Genomic DNA, 18,088 nt, shown 5'->3' with positions numbered 1-18,088 from the left:
CTTATTGCTAGATAGAAATAATAGAAAGGATAACTTGATAGTTGCTACAGATGGAAAAAAAAATGTGGATAAGCCCATAGGTGTTCTTGGCCATGCAGAGTCACTGATGTGTGACTCTGCATGGCCCTTGGCAGATGTGAGAAGTGAGAAAGTGAAGAATTAAATCAGGAGGACAGACAAAGTCCAGCTTGTAGGTGTTAGAGAAGGGGATAATTAGGAGAGCATCACGATAAGTCAGGGCTTCCCTGGTGACTCAGATGGTAAAGAATCCGCCTGCAATGTGGGAGACCTGGGTTCGATCCCTGGGTTGGGAAGATCCCCTGGTGAAGAGAATGGTAACCTACTCCAGTATTCTTGTCTGGAGAATCCCCATGGGCAGAAGAGTCTGGTGGGCTACAGTCCATGGGGTTGCAAAGAGTTGGACACGACTGAGTGACTAAGCACAGCAAAGCACAATAAGTCAGGTGGATCTTAAAAACCAAGCAGGATTATTTTAGATGGCAATGTCAGAGTTAGACTGCATGAGCCAGGTCAGAGCTGGGAAAGGGTAGGCCTGCTGAGGACCAGCTTGCTGTAATGACAGGCCAGGCTGTGTGACTGCACTGGGGGGCCTGGAGTCAGATGTCCAGGTGAGTGTTGTCCTCCAAAGCCCTCCCCTTAGGAAGGATCCCGTGCTTCGTTCCCCTGTATTTTGCCTGGTTCTTTGTTTCTTCTGCAAGACTCTAAGCGTTGGAAGGCTCCAAGCTGCACCCGTTTTGACCTCATGTTGAGGTGCGTCATAGGAAGGTTCACTAAACACGTACAGCATGAGTGAGGCTCCTGTTACAAACATGTTCTTCAAATTTCACTTTGTGGTTGTCTTCTGAGTCAGTTTGAAACAAATTAGAAAGTCAGGAAGATAATTTTTTATCTTAATTTTATCCCTCCTGCCACAGGTTGTGGCTTAATTATCTGTCTGCTTGTCTTCATGCAAATAATTCTGGGCTTTTTTTCTAAAATTAAATCCTCTTTCGAAGAGTAAAGTTTTGTAACTTTTCTGAATATGTAAAAGAATTGCCTCAAGTTTTGAAGGCAGTTTTTAATGATGACCTACAGAATTGTAAAGTTCACAGAATTCGAAAAGGATTCCTTTTGAAAAGCATACTTAGTTGATTGTATGAACCCTGGTTTGTTGATTAAAATCAGCCACATTCCTTTTTAATTATAGTTCATTTGCTTTATTCGAGATCTTTGGCTATACTTTATTTTTTTCACTTATATATGTAACAACTTAAAAAAAAAAAAGCCTTTTGACTTTCCCACTGCTGGTTTAAACTCTTACCTTATTTAATTCTTTTGTGTGACACCTCTTCTATGATTTTAGTGAGATTTTTGGATTAAAATTTCTTTATTCTAAACATATAGCAACCCCCATAGACCCATCCTCTATGGGATGTTTTAAATTTATCTAAGAGTTAACCTAATTATTTCAGGAGCCCTTCAGATCATATTGTGAACTTGAGTGAACTTCAACAGCTTTGTAAGCCAGAGGTTGCAAAATCAAATGCCTCCAGGGCCAGGCAGCAAATAGGCGTGAACAGGATGACAGGGAGCTGAATCCCGGCAGAGGTGGAGACGGGCAAAGTGGAGCCCGTATCCCTGCTGGAGGGTGAGCCTAGTGCAGGGTTAATAAGCACAGAAGGTGAGGGTTGCTGCCTGTGAGAATTTGAGTCTAGAGATGTAAAATCTTAGACTGCTTTTTAAGAGAGGTGAGAAATAGGCCTTTTTGGGAGTTTAATGAGTTTAAAAAAAAACAACAACCAAACATCTATTTGGTTAAAAAGCACAGATACCATGCAGCTTGTAGACTGCCTCTGTGAGACTCTTCCTCATATCTTCCCTGCATTTTTGGGAATTTTAGAACTGTCTCCACATCAGTTAAACAAACCAGAATGTAGTTGCTCTGTGTGGTTCCGTGGCTTATCACAGACTGCTGTGGGTAATAGCAAATGGTAACTTATCAGTGACAAGCCACTTTTCTTAGAATATTATTTTTCTTTTCAGGGTGGCCGTAAAGTTGAATTCCCTACAGATCCTAAGGTAATGTACATTTTTAAAGAATTTTACTCCCATTCCATCTTCATGAAGATAATACTTGCGTGATTTTCTGTTTCACTTCCATAAGACATAACTGCAGTCAGCGGGAGTTGTCCAGCTTATACATGCCATCACCTTCAGGTGGAAGGTGATGCTGAGAGCACGAGTTAGCACCAAGTGTGTGCAGCCATGGCTCAGAAGGTTCACTGTTGTATTAAGCTGTAATTTGCAGTTGTATTTACCAACTGCAGGGCCTGTTGCTACTTGCCTGAAAGGAAAAACCTTACTTTTCAAGACAAGTTCTCCCTACTCTAAAATTCTCCTTCTGCTAGTTCTGCTTTGCACATCTGTGACACACAGTTTGATCTATAGTGTGTTTCATTTTTAAAACATTTTAACAATACTTTGGTTCCTAAGTTTGGCCTGAGAAAAATTCTAAATATCAATTCTAGACATTGAACAAAAACCAATTATGCATCTGTCTTTTGAACTTTGACTTCAGGCTATACCACAGCAGGAGAAAAATTCTGATTTTTAAAATTACAAGATACTTTTATTTAGTTAATTTAAAAATGTGATTATAAAATTTGTGTTCCAGGACTTAGTGATATTAAGTGACTGATTTAGTGTTTAGCTATTGAGATATTTGACTTCTTACAACTTACTGGCATATCTCATTTCTGTTAAAGGTAGTTATTTATGAAAAGCCTTTCTTTGAAGGAAAATGTATGGAGCTGGAAACAGAGATGGGTAGGTTTATCATGGAAGGAGGTGAAACAGAAGAAACCACTGGAGATGAACATTTGTCATTTGTATCAGTGGGATCTATGAAAGTTCTACGAGGCATGTAAGTAGACAGGAGTGACCTATAAGGATTCCTTTTTATTCCCTTTAATAACATTAAAAACATGGTCTCCCTCCCCCAAAGATAGCATTCCAAATTGCAGGGTGGAGTGAATAAACATGTTTTCTTCAGCTAGTGGTGACCTGGATTTGATGGGCTAGTTTGGGATCAGTCAGCTGGGCAAGGCTGATAAATTGGGCCATCCAGATTGATCAAATCTACAATCTTGTTTATTGATATTATGCTTCAAATGATTGAACTGTTAGTTTGCTTTCTATTTTTTAGGATCATATTCTGTACTTTATAGAGCTTACCTATTTTCTTTAAATTCTACACTTGAAAATGGCTTATAAATAGCCCAAAATATACAATATATTAATTGTTATTGGAAGAAAGTTCATCCAGTTTTATTTGTTAAACTTGTTTTGAGTCAGTTCTTAAACACACTTAGACAAACATGTACACATACATGCTGACCTCCCTATAATCCTTTAAGGAACATTGGTATATACTTCTTAGGTTAATTTCTTGGTGAAGTGAAGTGAAAGTTGCTCAGTCATGTCTGACTCTTTGTGACTCCATGGACTGTGGCCCACCTGGCTCCCCTGTCCATGGAATTCTTCAGGCAAGAATACTGGAGTGGGTTGCCATTCCCTTCTCCAGGGGAATTTCCTGACCCAGGGATTGAACCCAGGTCTCCTACATCGCAGGCAGATTCTTTATCATCTGAGCCACCAGGGAGGCCATTCTACTAATCTCTTAAATGCTAGGGAAGAATTCCAGTAGTCATAATGCATGGGTCCATGTCTAGCTTTATAGCTATTTACATTTGTCAGTGACACTGATATTTTAACAGTACTGAAAATTTCTACTCTTTCATGTTCTTTCTGTTGTAGTTGGGTTGCTTATGAGAAGCCTGACTTTACAGGTCATCAGTATTTGCTTGAAGAAGGAGAATACAAGGACTGGAATGACTGGGGAGGCTACAGTGGAGAAATGCAGTCTTTACGACCTATATTAGGTGTAAGTTACAGAAAAGCTAATGAGTAATACTCGGGCATTTTTGAGTAATAATTGGCTAGTCTTTGAATTTTGAATTTTTTTTTTTTCTCAATAGGATTTTTCAAATGCTCACATGATAATGTACAGTGAAAAAAACTTTGGATCCAAAGGTTCCAGTATTGATGTATTAGGAATTGTTGCTAATTTAAAGGAGACTGGATACGGAGTGAAGACACAGTCTATTAATGTATTGAGTGGAGTGTAAGTGAAATAACCCAATGGGGATTTTAATAGTGAGCTTCACTTTGGTTTGTGTTAAAGTAATGGAGTCTTTGACCCAGAGTAGACACTCAATAAGTACATATCTCAAAAATGAAACATTAAATTAGCCATTTAATACTGCTACAGTATTTTTATAACTGCTTTTTAAAATCTTTCTCATATAGTATCTTTTATATGTAATATAACATTGGAGCAGAATTTGAGTTGCATTATGAAATCTGCAGATTCACTTCCCTTGTCATTCTTCATGAAAAAACGCATGAATTTCTTAGGACTGGACACAAATAATAGTGATTTAACATTAGAAACCTGAAGTTGGGACAAAGTCCCATTTGATTTTCTTATGGTCCTACACCTGCTCTATTATATTTCCTATTATTTTTTCTTCCAGTTATATTAAGATATAGTTGATATACAGTACTGACATATTCATCGTGAAATGATACCAAAATAAGTTCAGTGAACATCATCTCATAGATACAAAATAGTAGAAGAAAAAATGTTTTCCTTGTGAGGAGAACTCTTAGGATTTACTCTCTTAACAATTTTCATATATAGCATACAGCAGAATTAATTATATTAATCATACTCTACATTATATCCCCAATATTTATTTATAACTGGAAGTTTATACTTTTTGACCATCTTCATCCAACTCCCCCCAATCCCCACCTCTGTAACCACAAATCTGATCTCTTGTTCTATGAGTTTGTTGTTTTGAAGTATAATTGACTTACAACAGCATGTTAGTTCATGGTACACAACATAGTGCTTTAATATTTCTGTGCATTTCAGAATGATCACCATGATAAGTCCAAATCTGATCTCTTGTTCTATGAGTTTGTTTGTTGTTTTTGAAGTACAGTTGACTTACAACAGTATGTTAGTTCATGGTACACAACATAATGCTTTAATATTTCTGTGCATTTCAAAATGATCACCATGAAAAGTCTAGTTACCTTCTGTTGCCATACCAAGATACTGCACAATTATTGATAATATTCCTGATGTTGTACATTTCATTCCCATGACTCATTTATTTTGTAAATGCAAGTTTGTACCTCTTAATTTCCCTCACCTATTTCACTCATCCTCCCACCTCCCTCCACTCTGGCAACCATCTGTTCTCTGTATCTATGACTGTTTTCTGTTTTGTTATATTTGTTCCTTTTGTTCTTGGATTCCACATATAAATACGTGGTATTTGTCTATTTCACCTAGCATAATACCCTCTCAGTTCTCCCATAATGTGCAAATAGCAAAATTTCACTCCTTTTCATGGTGGATTAATATTCCGTTGTGTGTGTGTGTATGTGTATACACACTACATGTATCTCTGTTAGATATATAGGTTGCTTCTATGTCTTGGATATGGAATGCTGCAGTGAATATAGGGGTCCTTGTATCTTTTTGACTTAGTGTTTTTGTTTTCTTTGGAAGAATACCCAGAAATGGAATTGCTGCATTGTGTAGTTCATTTTTTAACTTTTTGAGGAACCCATGCTGTTCTCCATAGTTACTGCACCAATTTATATTCCTACCAACAGTGCACAAGGGTTCCCTTTTCTCTACATCCTCGCCAACACTTGTTATATGTTGCCTTTTTGACGGTAGCCATTCTGACAGGTGTGAGACAATATCTCATTGTGAATTTGATTTGCATTTTCCTGATGATTAGTTGCGTTGAACATATTTTCAAGCGCCCACTGGTTGTCTGTAGGTCCTTTTGGAAAAATGTCTGTTTAGGTCCTCTGCCTATATTTTAATCAGATGGTTTGCTTTTTGGTGTTGAGTTGTAGGAGTCCTTTGTTATTTTGGATATTAACCCTTTATCAGATATGTTGTTTGCAAATATCTTCTCCTATTTATTCAGCTGGTGCCTTTTCGATTGGTTGGTGGTTCCCTTTGATGTACAAAAAGCTTTTTTGATGTAGTTCGTAGTTTGATGGAGTCCCTTTTGTTTATTTTTGTTCTTGTTTCCCTTGCCTGAGGAGACATATCCAAAAAAATATTGCTAAGACATGTCAAAGAGCATACTGCCTATGTTTCCCCTAGGAGCTTTATGGTTTCAGATCTTAAATGTAAATCCACTTTGGGTTTATTTTTTATATGGTGTGAGAAAGTAGTCCAATTTGATTCTTTTCCGTGTAGCTGTTGAATTTCCCCAGCACGATTTATTGAAGAGTCTTTTCCCCTTTGTATTAATATAGTATTGCCTCCTCTGTTATAAATTAACCATATAGGTGGGTTCATTTCTGGGCTATTGTTTTAACATAAAAATAATTGTTTCAGTGTACCTGGAATTTGCTACTGTGCTTTACTAATGCTGACGTAAGTTTTTATTGAAAGTTGACTAGCCAAGACTCCTTGGGATGCAAGTGGCTATAGGTCAAACTAAAATGGCATAAGTGATAAAAATGTAATATATTGGCATGCATAACTGAAAGGTCCTGACGGTACAGAAGTTTAGACACTGTATGAGAACTTGATCTCCATCTCTTGACTGGGCTTTTGCTATGCTGGCTTCACTTTAGGCAGGTCCTTTTGTTACCAAGTCCAAGGTCATACTGCTCGCCATACTACAGGCCAGTAAATCTAGAGACGAGGTATTAGGGCAAGAAATAGTGACTTTTTCGGAAAGCCAGAGGACTAAGACTAGTCCAAAAGAGCCATCTTGCTGGGGTTTGGATGCTAGTTTCTTTTATAGAACATAGAAGGGGAAGTGAAGCAGTAAAGTAAAAAGGACAATAAATTGTTGCAATTATTCCCTGGGATGTGGAATACAGACTCCCCAAGGGATGTGTTAATTTTTACTTTCCTGCAGCCAGGTGGGCCTGGTCAGGATATTTCCTGTGAGCTAAACAAAAAGTATTCTAGGTTAACACTTGGGTGTGGGAGGCAGGGTTCCCAGAAGTTGGCCATTATGTTTAAGCTATGGCAGGATCCCTTTAGTGATTAACTTGGAGCAAAAGCAATGGAGAACACAAAGGCTAAGGTAGAAGAAATGGATTAAATATGGAGTCAGATTTGTTCTACCCTGGTGGCTTAGCAGTATAAAGAATCCGCCTGCCAGTGCAGGAGACACAAGAGATATGGGTTTGATCTTTGGTTTGGTAAGATCCCCTGGAGTAGGAAATGGCAACCCATTCCAGTATTCTTGCCTGGAAAATCCTATGGACAGAGGAGCCTGGTGGGCTCCAGTCCATGGGGTCATAATTGGACACAACTTAGTGACTAAACAGCAAGAACAAATCATACTTTCTATCTGGAGCCTGTGGCAGCAGCATCTGGTTTCTGTTCTTGACTGCTTCCATTGGAAAGCTTCTCTCTCCCACAGAGGTTCCAGGTTTGACTTTGATTCTGTACACTTAGGTCATATGGCTGTATCTGAACCAATTACTGTAGCCAAGGAGAAGGCCATGCCTATGATACATGCACAGCTCTGGAGCTGAGATGTAGGGTCAGTCCACTGGGGGCAAGTTATATATGATTGGGCTGAGGGGTTCCTCAGGAACATCAGATAGAGTAGAGGCAGATATTGGATTGGCAGGAACAGATGTCTGTTAAAGTGAGCTCTATGATTATTTTTATGGTCCAGGCTGATGTAAGTTATAATTTGTTATGAGAGTATTCTTAAATGGTCATATGAAATTGACACTGGTTCTGTTGAAAGTGTTTGGTGTTAGGTTCTTATGGCATGAGTAACATAGGCTGTATGACTCGCTCTAACCTCAACTCTACTGTGACTTTCCACAGACGCCCTGGATGTTTTAGATGCCATCTACAATGCAATACGCTTTTAACGTTAGTCATGTCATTAAATTCTTGTGTTGGTTGTTGCTTGTGGCACCATCTTGGCAGAATGACACAGTGACTTCTGGGGCTTCCATTCTTAGCAGGAAATGCCTTCTCCTAGGTCCTGTTCTGGAACCCTAACGTATTAGAATCTCCCATAGATGAAGGTCTGGCATTCAGAAGTCATCCGAAATATTGCTGTGGCTTGATAGTATTTTTGACTGCCTTTAAAGTAAACTATTTAGAGGGAGAATATACAGTGACCAACTCAGTATGGGGAAACAGTTGAACATTTTGATACTTACCAGGTGTGTTGGGTCCATTAGTCAGAGCCCAGTCATACACCCTTGCAGAGGAAGCAAAAGGATGCTGGGTGGATTCCCATCGGGCATGTGTGTAGATTATGCTGTTAGCACAGGTAAAACTACTGTGCCTGGAGTCAGTCTCTTTTTTACTCAGCCCTTGTTTACTTAAAATCTGTTTCCTTTATAAAAGGTTGCTTTTATGTTCCTATTTTTAGTCATTTCTAGTTACACTTCCTGGCTTGGGCTTTTTCTTTTTGGTTGGTTGGTAGCAGTTGGGTTTTGTTATTGGGGGAAGTTGAAAGGAGGCGTGCATGTGCATGCACAGACGCACACAGCCACTTCCTTTTACATTCTGGGTTGTAGAAGTGCTTCAATTTGCCAAGACCAGCTGCTTCCTCATATTTCACTCAGAGGATCATTAGACAAATATTTATTGAGGTCTAGTATGTGCAAAGCATTGTATCCTCAAAGAAGTTATAGTGTTTATATAAAACATAATTATTGCTACAAAAAATGCAAAGATTAAGTGCTGTGGGGACCTACAGCGGAGAGGAATGAATTTCCAGCTTGGACAGAGGGAAGACTTTGGAGGAGGTAGCACTGGAGTTGAGCCCTGCGGATAGGAAGGTTGAGATGTGCCAGTGTCACATGAGTAATAAATTCCCTGGGTGATAAACTCATTAATAATAACTCTGAAACTGAGAACGGCCTTCAGGAAGGGTACCCGTGAATCCAGCAGAAGAGGTTTTAGGAACTACATTTCATTTCTTGTTGAAACATCAGAAGAGTTGCCTTTACACATCCTCGCTCATCACTTCCTAGTTCTATGCTGTCCTCTTGATTAGTGAAAACTGGGCTAATTTTTTAAAAACGAAGAGCAAAATGAGATATTTCTGGAGTCCAGATTTTTTTCAAAAAGTGTTGTTGTTTTGACTCAACAGAAGGACAGGTTTGCACTGCTGCCCTCAAATTCTGAGCAGTGATCCCAGCAGGCTGAGATCTGTTCGTACTTATACTTGCCCGCCCTCCACCCCTTCCAATCTTGTAGACAGAGAAGTGTTGATTCACATGTGCAGAATATGCTTAAACAAGGACAGGAAGCAGTTTTCTTCCTAAGAGTTTCAGGTACAAGTTATAAGTAGACTCTAGATGATAGATATACCAGAGAATCTCAGAGATGAATTTTGGATTTTTTACCCCCATATTCTTGGGTGATTCATCTGGGGCCGCATCTTGGAAGGAAAACAACCCCACTGTCAATTCAGGTGATATTTTAATAAATGGGCTTCCTGTTTCAACTTCAGTGAGTTAGATAGGCTTACTTCAGTGTTGGGTGTTTTCTTTTTTTTTAGAAATGTATTTATTTTAATTGGAGGCTAATTACAATATTGTAGTGGTTTTGCCATACATTGACATGAATCCGCCACAGGTGTACATGTGTTCCCCATCCTGAACCCCTCTCCCCACTCCCTTCCCATTCCATCCCTCTGGGTCATCCCAGTGCACCAGCCCCCAGCACCCTGTCTCACGCATCGAACCTGGACTGGGTGTTTTCCTACAAGTACTGTATTTTAGTTTTATAGGGAAGTACAGTACCCACACTTGTTAAACAAATACCAACAAAGGCACTGGCTGAAGTGTCTTTCAAAGCTTGCTCGTCTTGTTTCCTGAGGTTTCTGTCTTTCCCTTCTCACTGGCTGTTTTCCTTTCAAACCTTAAAGTAAAAAAACAGTCAAGCAAAAAGGACTTTAAGCCTCCTGACCCTGTAACCTTCTGTGCCTCTCTAACTTGCTATGGATCCAGAGCCTTGTCAGGAGAACTTTTTTGTGATATGTCTTAACTTCTTTGATTATTTTTAGGTCCTGGCTTTTGTAAAGTAGATTTTCTTGCTCTGTGGAAATCCCTCCCCTGTTGCAGTGTTCTGCGATCCCTCTGTTTTTTTCTCTTCGTGACTAAGCCAAAGGCTGTGTGAACAGAGGCCATATACTCAGGCACCCATGAGCTGTACAGCCTTACCCTGTCAGCACTGGGATCTTGGTCAGTGCCCTTACTTAAAAATGAAAATACAGACTTGTACAAAGCTTAAGGGATCTCTTTAAAGTTATCTGAAAGTTAATGTAATGACCATATTTAGAACCAGCCTCCTAATTCTTCATCTCACAGTGTTGGAGAATAGAATTTTAAAATTGCTTAATGAGCTTCTGAAGTGGGAGAGCAGTATTTTCTGAAATTGACTGTGATTGGTGCTTATGGCAGTTTCTCCATTCAGATGGCCAGAAGTGAGTCCGGATGTTAGCTGTCATAACTAATTATCACTTGAGGTTTTTGCAGTGTTCTCTTTGATGGCTGTTTATTTCCAAGTAATAACTGTACTTGAGTTTTTAAGTCCAGCCCTTTAGATAAGTTATAATCTGTTCTAATTGTGAAGCATGTGGGCTGTATTAAGTAGAGTAGTAAGTGAAAAGATACTTTACAGGGTAGGTGGCAGTTCAGGTCAAGAATGAGACCTGGTGAGCCTCAGGAGCCTCGGACAAGGGTTCATTCATCCTTGGCCACTGACTGACTGTGTCAGCGTGGACAGGTCACATCCCATTCAGAACAAACAGCAACAAATAATTCCATGTGATACCTCTTACCCATCTCTGAACTTTTGAGGGCAAGAATCTTGTCTTTTTCACCTTGCGTTCCTAGTATCCCAGCACACATGGTAAATGACCAGTCTGTTAAATGAATAATTTTTTTCTGTGTCTTTAGGTTTTCCTTTCTGTAACATGTGAAAAACAGTTCCTCCCTGTTACTGACTCCAAGCTCAGACTGCGCGCCACACCACAGGCCAGTTAACTGACAGACAAGGTGTTAGGGCAAGGAATAGCTACTTTATTTAGAAAGCCGGCAAACCCAGAAGATGGTGGGCCGTCTTTGTCCCAAAGAACCATCACTCAGGTCAGAATTCAGGCTTCTTTCACTCCAAAAGGGAAGGAGGTGTGGCGGATTGTTACAAATGTCTTGGTACTGCAATCCTTTGTTCTTGGCAGCTATCCATGTAGGTCCAGTCACAGTGTTCCTATAAGCCTCCACGAGACAATTATAATTTTCTGTTGTAGAGCTATTTCTCTCTATGTGAATGGGAAAGTGTTACACCTTAAAGGTCAGAGTCTTGAGAATCAACATCATTTCAATGTATAAGCAACACCCCTTTACGGAGGTGCCGCACCAGCATGACTAAGCACGGGCTACAGAGCACAAAGGTTAGAGCCAAAGGAACAGATTCAACATGGAGTCAAGTTTGTTCTCTTTTGTAGAAGAATAAATGTGATAACAGATGTAAAAGGTCTTTTGGAAAGTACTTTTGGAAAGTACCATAGGCATAAAGGTATTACTCCTTTAAGCTGTGAGAGGACCAGTGCAGGGCAGTGAATTAACTGAGGGGGAAACCTTGAGTATCTCTTGAATGTAACAGAATTGAAAAACTTTTTCCCTTCAAAGACTTTATCTTTGGATAGGAAACAGCATCAATAAGGTGGTTTTGTTGACTTTCCTCTCTGAGTGTAGATCATTTAAAAGATAAAAAATGTGAAAACATTCCAGGACATCTGTTCTTAGTATTCCCGAGAGTTTGCTCAGTTTTGCTTTTTATATAGTTGTGTTACGTTGGAAATCCTGGTTGAAACAAAATTTTCATTATTTAGCTATTTTATGATTATTTAAAGCATTTTTTTTTTTTCTGTCAGCTTCCCCCACCCACTCCCAGTGTGATTTGTTGTGTAATAGAGACATAACTTCTGTAATATCTTTCTGGAAAGATAACTTTTTGTTATCAACATTAAAGAATCCTTAGTTGTTTATTAGAAGAGTTTTTACAGGTATTTCTTGAAAGTCCAACCTGTCTCCTTAGAATCAGAAATAGAAATATTCTCATTGGAGCTTTCTCAGGGAATAGGATTTGGTAAGCGAGAACATCAAAAGATTCATGCAAAGATATTCTTTTTCTTGCCACTTTGATTTGTCCTACAAATTATCTGCTCCTAAAAGATTAATGGAGAGCAAGAAAAATTAAATTACTAATTAGTAAAATAAATGAAAGTTGCTCTATGATACGTATTTACCCAAATGTGTGATTTGTTACAAATGTAGACTATGAACTGTAATGAGTCAGTGCTTTTGTTTCTTTAGATGGGTAGCCTATGAAAATCCTGACTTCACAGGAGAACAGTACATACTGGATAAAGGTTTCTATACCAGCTTTGAGGACTGGGGAGGCAAAAACTGTAAGATCTCCTCTGTTCAACCCATATGTTTGGTAAGGAGTTATATTTTTCTATGAGAACATTTGCCTGAATTTTGGATTTCCTTAATGTGTGCTTCTGGTTCATGAAACATTTTATTATAGAAACTATCCTGAGATTATTTTTAATGGTAATTGTTAATGATATAGAGAAAAAACTTTCAAGATGTCTACCCTACTCATTTCCTTTTCTCTTCCCTTTAAAAATTCTTAGGATTCTTTCACTGGCCCAAGGAGACGAAATCAGGTAACTTAACAAATTCTCTATTTTTCATAATTAGAAACCTTCCACTGAAAAGCTGAATTTATGTGTAAAACATAATACATTTAGGGACATACTGTTTTACCCATTTTCATGCCTGAAAGCATAACCGTATTTTAAAATTAGATTTCCGTTTACAGTAAGGCTTAATTAGGGGGCTTCCCAGGTGGCTCAGTGGTAGAGAATCTGCCTGCCAGTGTGGTAAAGAATCTGCCTGCCAATGCAGGAGATGCAGGGAGATCCTGGATTGGGATCTCTGGGTTGGGAAGATCTCTTGAAGGAGGAAATGGCACCCCACTCCCAATATTCTTGCCTGGAAAATCCCATGGACAGAGAAGCCTGATGGGCTACAGTCCATAGGGTCAGAGAGAGTCGGACATGACTGAGCAACTGATCATGCAAGGCTTAATTGATAACACTGACCCATATCTAAATACTTCTTATACAATGTTTTTATATGTTAAGTTAAATTTTATATCATTACAGTGGATTATTTATGTTAATATACTGGGATTAGTATTTCAAACAATGGCATATAGTTATTGTGGTAAACAATAAAATATATTTTCATATTTGCTGTGTCTGCATTAGACATTTTATATGGCTTCTTTTACATGGTCTCTCACTTAAGCCTTTGGAGTACTGACTCGCTACATCAACTGAAGTGTTACATTCATTATTTAAGACTTTTTAATGTAAGTGTTCAGACAGCCATAATTAGAGAGGCACAAACGTCACTGTAGCCTCCTTTATTGGCATACACAGAGTCTAACAAGTCAGCAGGTGACTTCCACTGAGGGAGGAAAACTGCACTACATGTTTCCAAAATAGTTTCTTATAAATGATAGACCTATAAACAATTACTTTTGGCCACAATAAAGCTTTAAAATGCCGCACAGCTTGTTAGGACAGGATAGGATGTTCCGTAGAAAGCTGCCTCTATTGTTGGACTGTCCTTTGATGACTCTGAATTAAACAGTTGTGAGTGGTGCAGCCAAAATACTTCTAATTAATCATTAATATAGATACAGAAAATTAAAGGATTTATAAAATTCACACCAGTTTACTGTAACAAAAGTTAACAGGTCGTGTTTGGTCATCATTTCAAAGGCTGAATGAATATACTTAGGAATATAATTTTACTTGTTTCTGTTTACTGTTTTTCAAAGATTCACTTGTTTTCGGAACCACACTTTCAAGGTTGCAGTCAATGTTTTGGAGAAACAACAAGTCAAATTGATGATTCCTTCTCTACCAAGTCTTGTAGAGTTTTAGGAGGCAGGTAAGCAAAACAGTGGACTGGAAGAGCCCAATCAGTGTGGGAAACAGGATTCACACCAGCATGTAAATATACCTGTAGGTGCTTGGCACTATAAAACCACCAAATAGTGAGTACTGAAGTATACTTCAGAGCACTGGGTGCTGGACGTTGGAGGACACAGACATCAATCTGTGTGGGCGGGAATTCAACGTCATCCCCTCATTGTGCAGTGGGATTGAGGCCAGGTTCTTTGCACTGTAGTTCTCTCCTGTCATCTGTCAAGGGATTCTAGGTCATCTCCAAGGCTCATCCCAAGGTAGATTTGTTTACAGGTGGGGAGGAAGAGGGTAGGCATTCTGAATGTTAGGCAAGTGCATGGCTGGACTGGAGTGCTGATGAGGGACACGCTGCCCTCACTAGCTGGGTGGTCTCTGTATTTGGGGAAGGGGAAGTGACTTTGGACAGGGAGGGTGGACTCAGATGACGACTTCCCTCAGCATGTGAGCTTAGACGGACACCACGGGATACACAAGACAGGCCAGGCAAGGAGTCCAAGCCAGGAGAAGGGATCAGGAAGCCTTTAGAACAATCTATGCAAAAGGTGATGAAGAATTAAGCCAAATAATAATAATAATAGTAGTGTTAGTAATGCCTTTAATCATACACTGAGGATTAGTGTATGAGAAGCTTCAAGGGCTTGACAAAACCACTTTGGCCTGGAGTAGAATGGTGGCACCATGAGCAAGGAATGCTGGAAGGTGGAAAGGTGAAAGAATGAATCATTACATGGAGAAAAACAAATTTATTTCCCAAATGCAATGCAAAGTTACTATGATTATTAATTTCCTACAAGATGAAATGCAGTAAATATATCCAGACATTTTTGAAGAGAGAACACCGTTAGCCATAAGAAGCATTATATTTATTGAATGGCAGGTTACCTCTAAAAATCAGACTTTTAGACCAGGAAGACTCAGATTACACTGTACACGTGTGTGGTTTTTCCTTTGTAGCTGGGTTGCATATGATGGAGAAAATTTCTCTGGTAATCAGTACGTGTTGGAGGAAGGCCACTATCCTTCGCTGTCTGCAATGGGATGCCACCCTGGAGCAACTTTCAAGTCTCTTCGTTTTATAGATGTTGTAAGTACATCAGGGTGAATACAGTGCTAACAGAGATACAAAGCCGAGTCAGAGCAAGGGCACCGGCAGGTAGACTTCCTCATGGACAATTTGGAGGCAGAAAAAAATAATTACATGGTCTCTTTGAAGATCTTTAAAATGTAAATTGGTTTCATTTGCTGTTTTCTCAGACTTGAGGGGCAGGCAGTGTTGGGTCAGCCTGGTGCACTCTCATGGGCTAGTTCAAGGCCCTCTGGCTCGTTTTTCCATTTCATACCCGACCCCTATATCTATACCTTTCCCTTTACAGGCACCCATTCTAATGTGTTTGGGGTACAGCTTGGATATTCTTATAAAATGTATGTTTTATAAAAATATGCATAAAGGCTTTTATTTTATATACAGTATTATGCTATAGTTCTCATTGTGTTATAAACATAACTATTTACATTAAGAATTTTTGAGTCATCCATTATGCTGTATGTATGTCTAGTTAGAGTCTAATGTGTGTACATGATGTAATATGTACATACAATATGTAGTCAATAACCAGATGTACATACAGCATAATGGATCACCCTGAGAGGGAGTCTTTGGGGAACACAGATTAAAGGGGAATATACTGGACTTCATGTGCATGAGTATGCAGTTTCACCAGGTACCACCCAATTCCACCACTTTACATTGCGGCCGGCAGTGCATGGGGGTTCCTATTTCCGGTATCATTGTGATTCCTGAGTATTCTGACATTCTAACTTTTGTCACTTTGAAAGACTGGGGTAGAGAGTATTCTCTTTGTTAGTTACTAGTCACTTGGGTTTCTGCTCAGTGAATTGCCTACGTATATCCTTTGCCCAGCTCTTTAGTTTTCTGTCATTACTGATTTGCAGAAATTCCTTATAGGTTTAAAATCTATTTATTCTGTTGTTTCAGAGATTTGTAATCAAATTACTTCCCCCAGTTTATCATGTATGTGCTAATCCAGATTATAGTGCTCCTTTTTTGACCAGAAATCGTTAATTTTGACACAAAGCAATATTCAATAGAACAAAACTATAAGAATAAGGTTCAGATGTTAAAAGTCTGGGGTCTGACAGTTTGGGAAACATGTTAGTATTTGGTAGCTGGTAAAAAGCTTGCAATGTATAGTTAGTGATTGTAGTGTTAAAGGTAGAAAGAACATATGTGTGAGTTGGCTTTTTCTCATCCCCTCCTGCCCTTTCATATAACAAAAATGTTGACCTTTCTTGAGATGTGAAAATAGTAGCAGTGGAATATGGGATGATGTGGTAAGATTCATTAACTTACAAATAACAAAAAGCCTAAAAATTGGATATTTAACCTGCCTGGAGTTCTAAGAGCTACCTACAGATATTGTTAAGAATAATAAAAACAAACCCACTTCAGAGGTAAAGCTTTCAAATGTTTTCCTTCAGCCAGAACTTAGTACATATATGCTCACATAATTTTTGGCACTGATATTCTTTTAAGTTTTGATTATGAAGAAATGTACATTTTACACCTATTAAGAACATATGTTTTAACTGTGACATAATCAAAATCGTTAGGTGGTTGTCACTAAATTAGAGTGCTTGGTATGTTTTGGCATACCATCTCAGACAAATGTGCAGTGAAAGTACAAAGTAGTAATATTACTACAGTTTTCCTTCTATGTTTAACATAATTCCAAGACCATATAGACTGCCTCTGCACAGATCTGTTGTGTTTATGTGCTATGCCTTGATATGTAGAAAGACCAATAAACGAAGCAGTAAGATACCACACCCTTGCCACAAAACTTTTAAGCTGGAGAATTTTTGATTTATCATTTTATGATTTTAGGATTATTATCACTGGAGCTTAGTCTAGGGTCATAAAGGTCTGTGATTTGAAAAACAAGCATCAACAGCCAACTTTTCTGAAAATCAGTGGACTTCTATGCTGTTGTCCTCTTTAAGTGATCATCTGAACATGGGGCTCCCATCCTGTTTTTTCCCTCTTCCTAACAGTTATTCCTACAGGAAAGTTTGGCAGTATACAGAATCACTGTCTCATTGACAGTTAAAAAAACACCACCACCAAAAGACATTTAAAAATGCATTTAAGTGGAAGGCTCCTTCATTGGGCCAAGTTGCCACTCGACCCCAGAGATCACTATAGCCCCCAACCCCTCACCATTTATATCTCCTTGGCTTTCTAGCTCCTCCTAATCTCAATAGAGAACAGCCAAGTTGAAAATAAATTCCATTAGAATTGACAGTCCAGGTGTATACAGCTATTTCTTTATGCTTGGGCTGTTTTCCCAATTTTTTGGGGAAAAAAAATTTTATATTCACCTGCCTTTCTCTGCAAGGGGAAACTTTCTGGCCTCCATTTTTCCTCTCTCTAGCTCCGGAGCACATAAACACCCAGACTTTCTGAGAAAGGGAACTTACGAGCCATCAAAGCTGGCCAGATCTTGTGCTTTGTCTTTTAAACAAGATGATTTTCACATGAGCTCAAGTTACCATCAAGGAGGAGTAATAAAACATTATTTTTGTTCCTAAATAGGAATTTTCTGAGCCAACAATTATTCTTTTTGAAAGAGAAGACTTCAAAGGAAAAAAGATTGAATTTAATACAGAAATAGTTAATCTCCGATCCCTAGGATTCAACACACACATACGCTCTGTCCAGGTGATTGGTGGCATGTAAGTGAGTTACCTATTTGTTTATTCAGTAGACTTTAAAAATTAAGTTTGATCATATTTCTTTTCTATGTCACCTTAACCAAATTGATGTATAATCCCTTATTTTCTGTAAGGGTTAGTATTTATGATCCCTCATAGTATACTTTTCCCATTTGGAAAAGCCA

General features: G+C 38.7%; 1 protein-coding gene across 2 annotated transcripts in view; it reads left to right on the top strand.

The window, feature by feature from the left end:
• The window catches only part of CRYBG1 (crystallin beta-gamma domain containing 1), a 235,500-nt gene that overhangs the window by 207,036 nt on the left and 10,376 nt on the right, over positions 1-18,088 (top strand). For both annotated transcript variants that reach the window (XM_086317505.1, XM_086317506.1), the window contains 9 exons: positions 2,044-2,079; positions 2,766-2,923; positions 3,817-3,943; positions 4,038-4,183; positions 12,478-12,604; positions 12,804-12,836; positions 14,021-14,133; positions 15,126-15,255; positions 17,785-17,924. In XM_086317505.1, the coding sequence (XP_086173631.1) occupies positions 2,044-2,079; positions 2,766-2,923; positions 3,817-3,943; positions 4,038-4,183; positions 12,478-12,604; positions 12,804-12,836; positions 14,021-14,133; positions 15,126-15,255; positions 17,785-17,924 (1,010 nt within the window). The remainder of the gene's footprint in view (positions 1-2,043; positions 2,080-2,765; positions 2,924-3,816; positions 3,944-4,037; positions 4,184-12,477; positions 12,605-12,803; positions 12,837-14,020; positions 14,134-15,125; positions 15,256-17,784; positions 17,925-18,088) is intronic.

Source organism: Bos grunniens, chromosome 9, assembly GCF_055505025.1.
Source record: "Bos grunniens cultivar Pamir isolate PY7600 chromosome 9, Bosgru_T2T1.0, whole genome shotgun sequence".
Taxonomy (NCBI): domain Eukaryota; kingdom Metazoa; phylum Chordata; class Mammalia; order Artiodactyla; family Bovidae; genus Bos; species Bos grunniens.
This window is presented reverse-complemented; position numbering and strand designations above follow the sequence as displayed.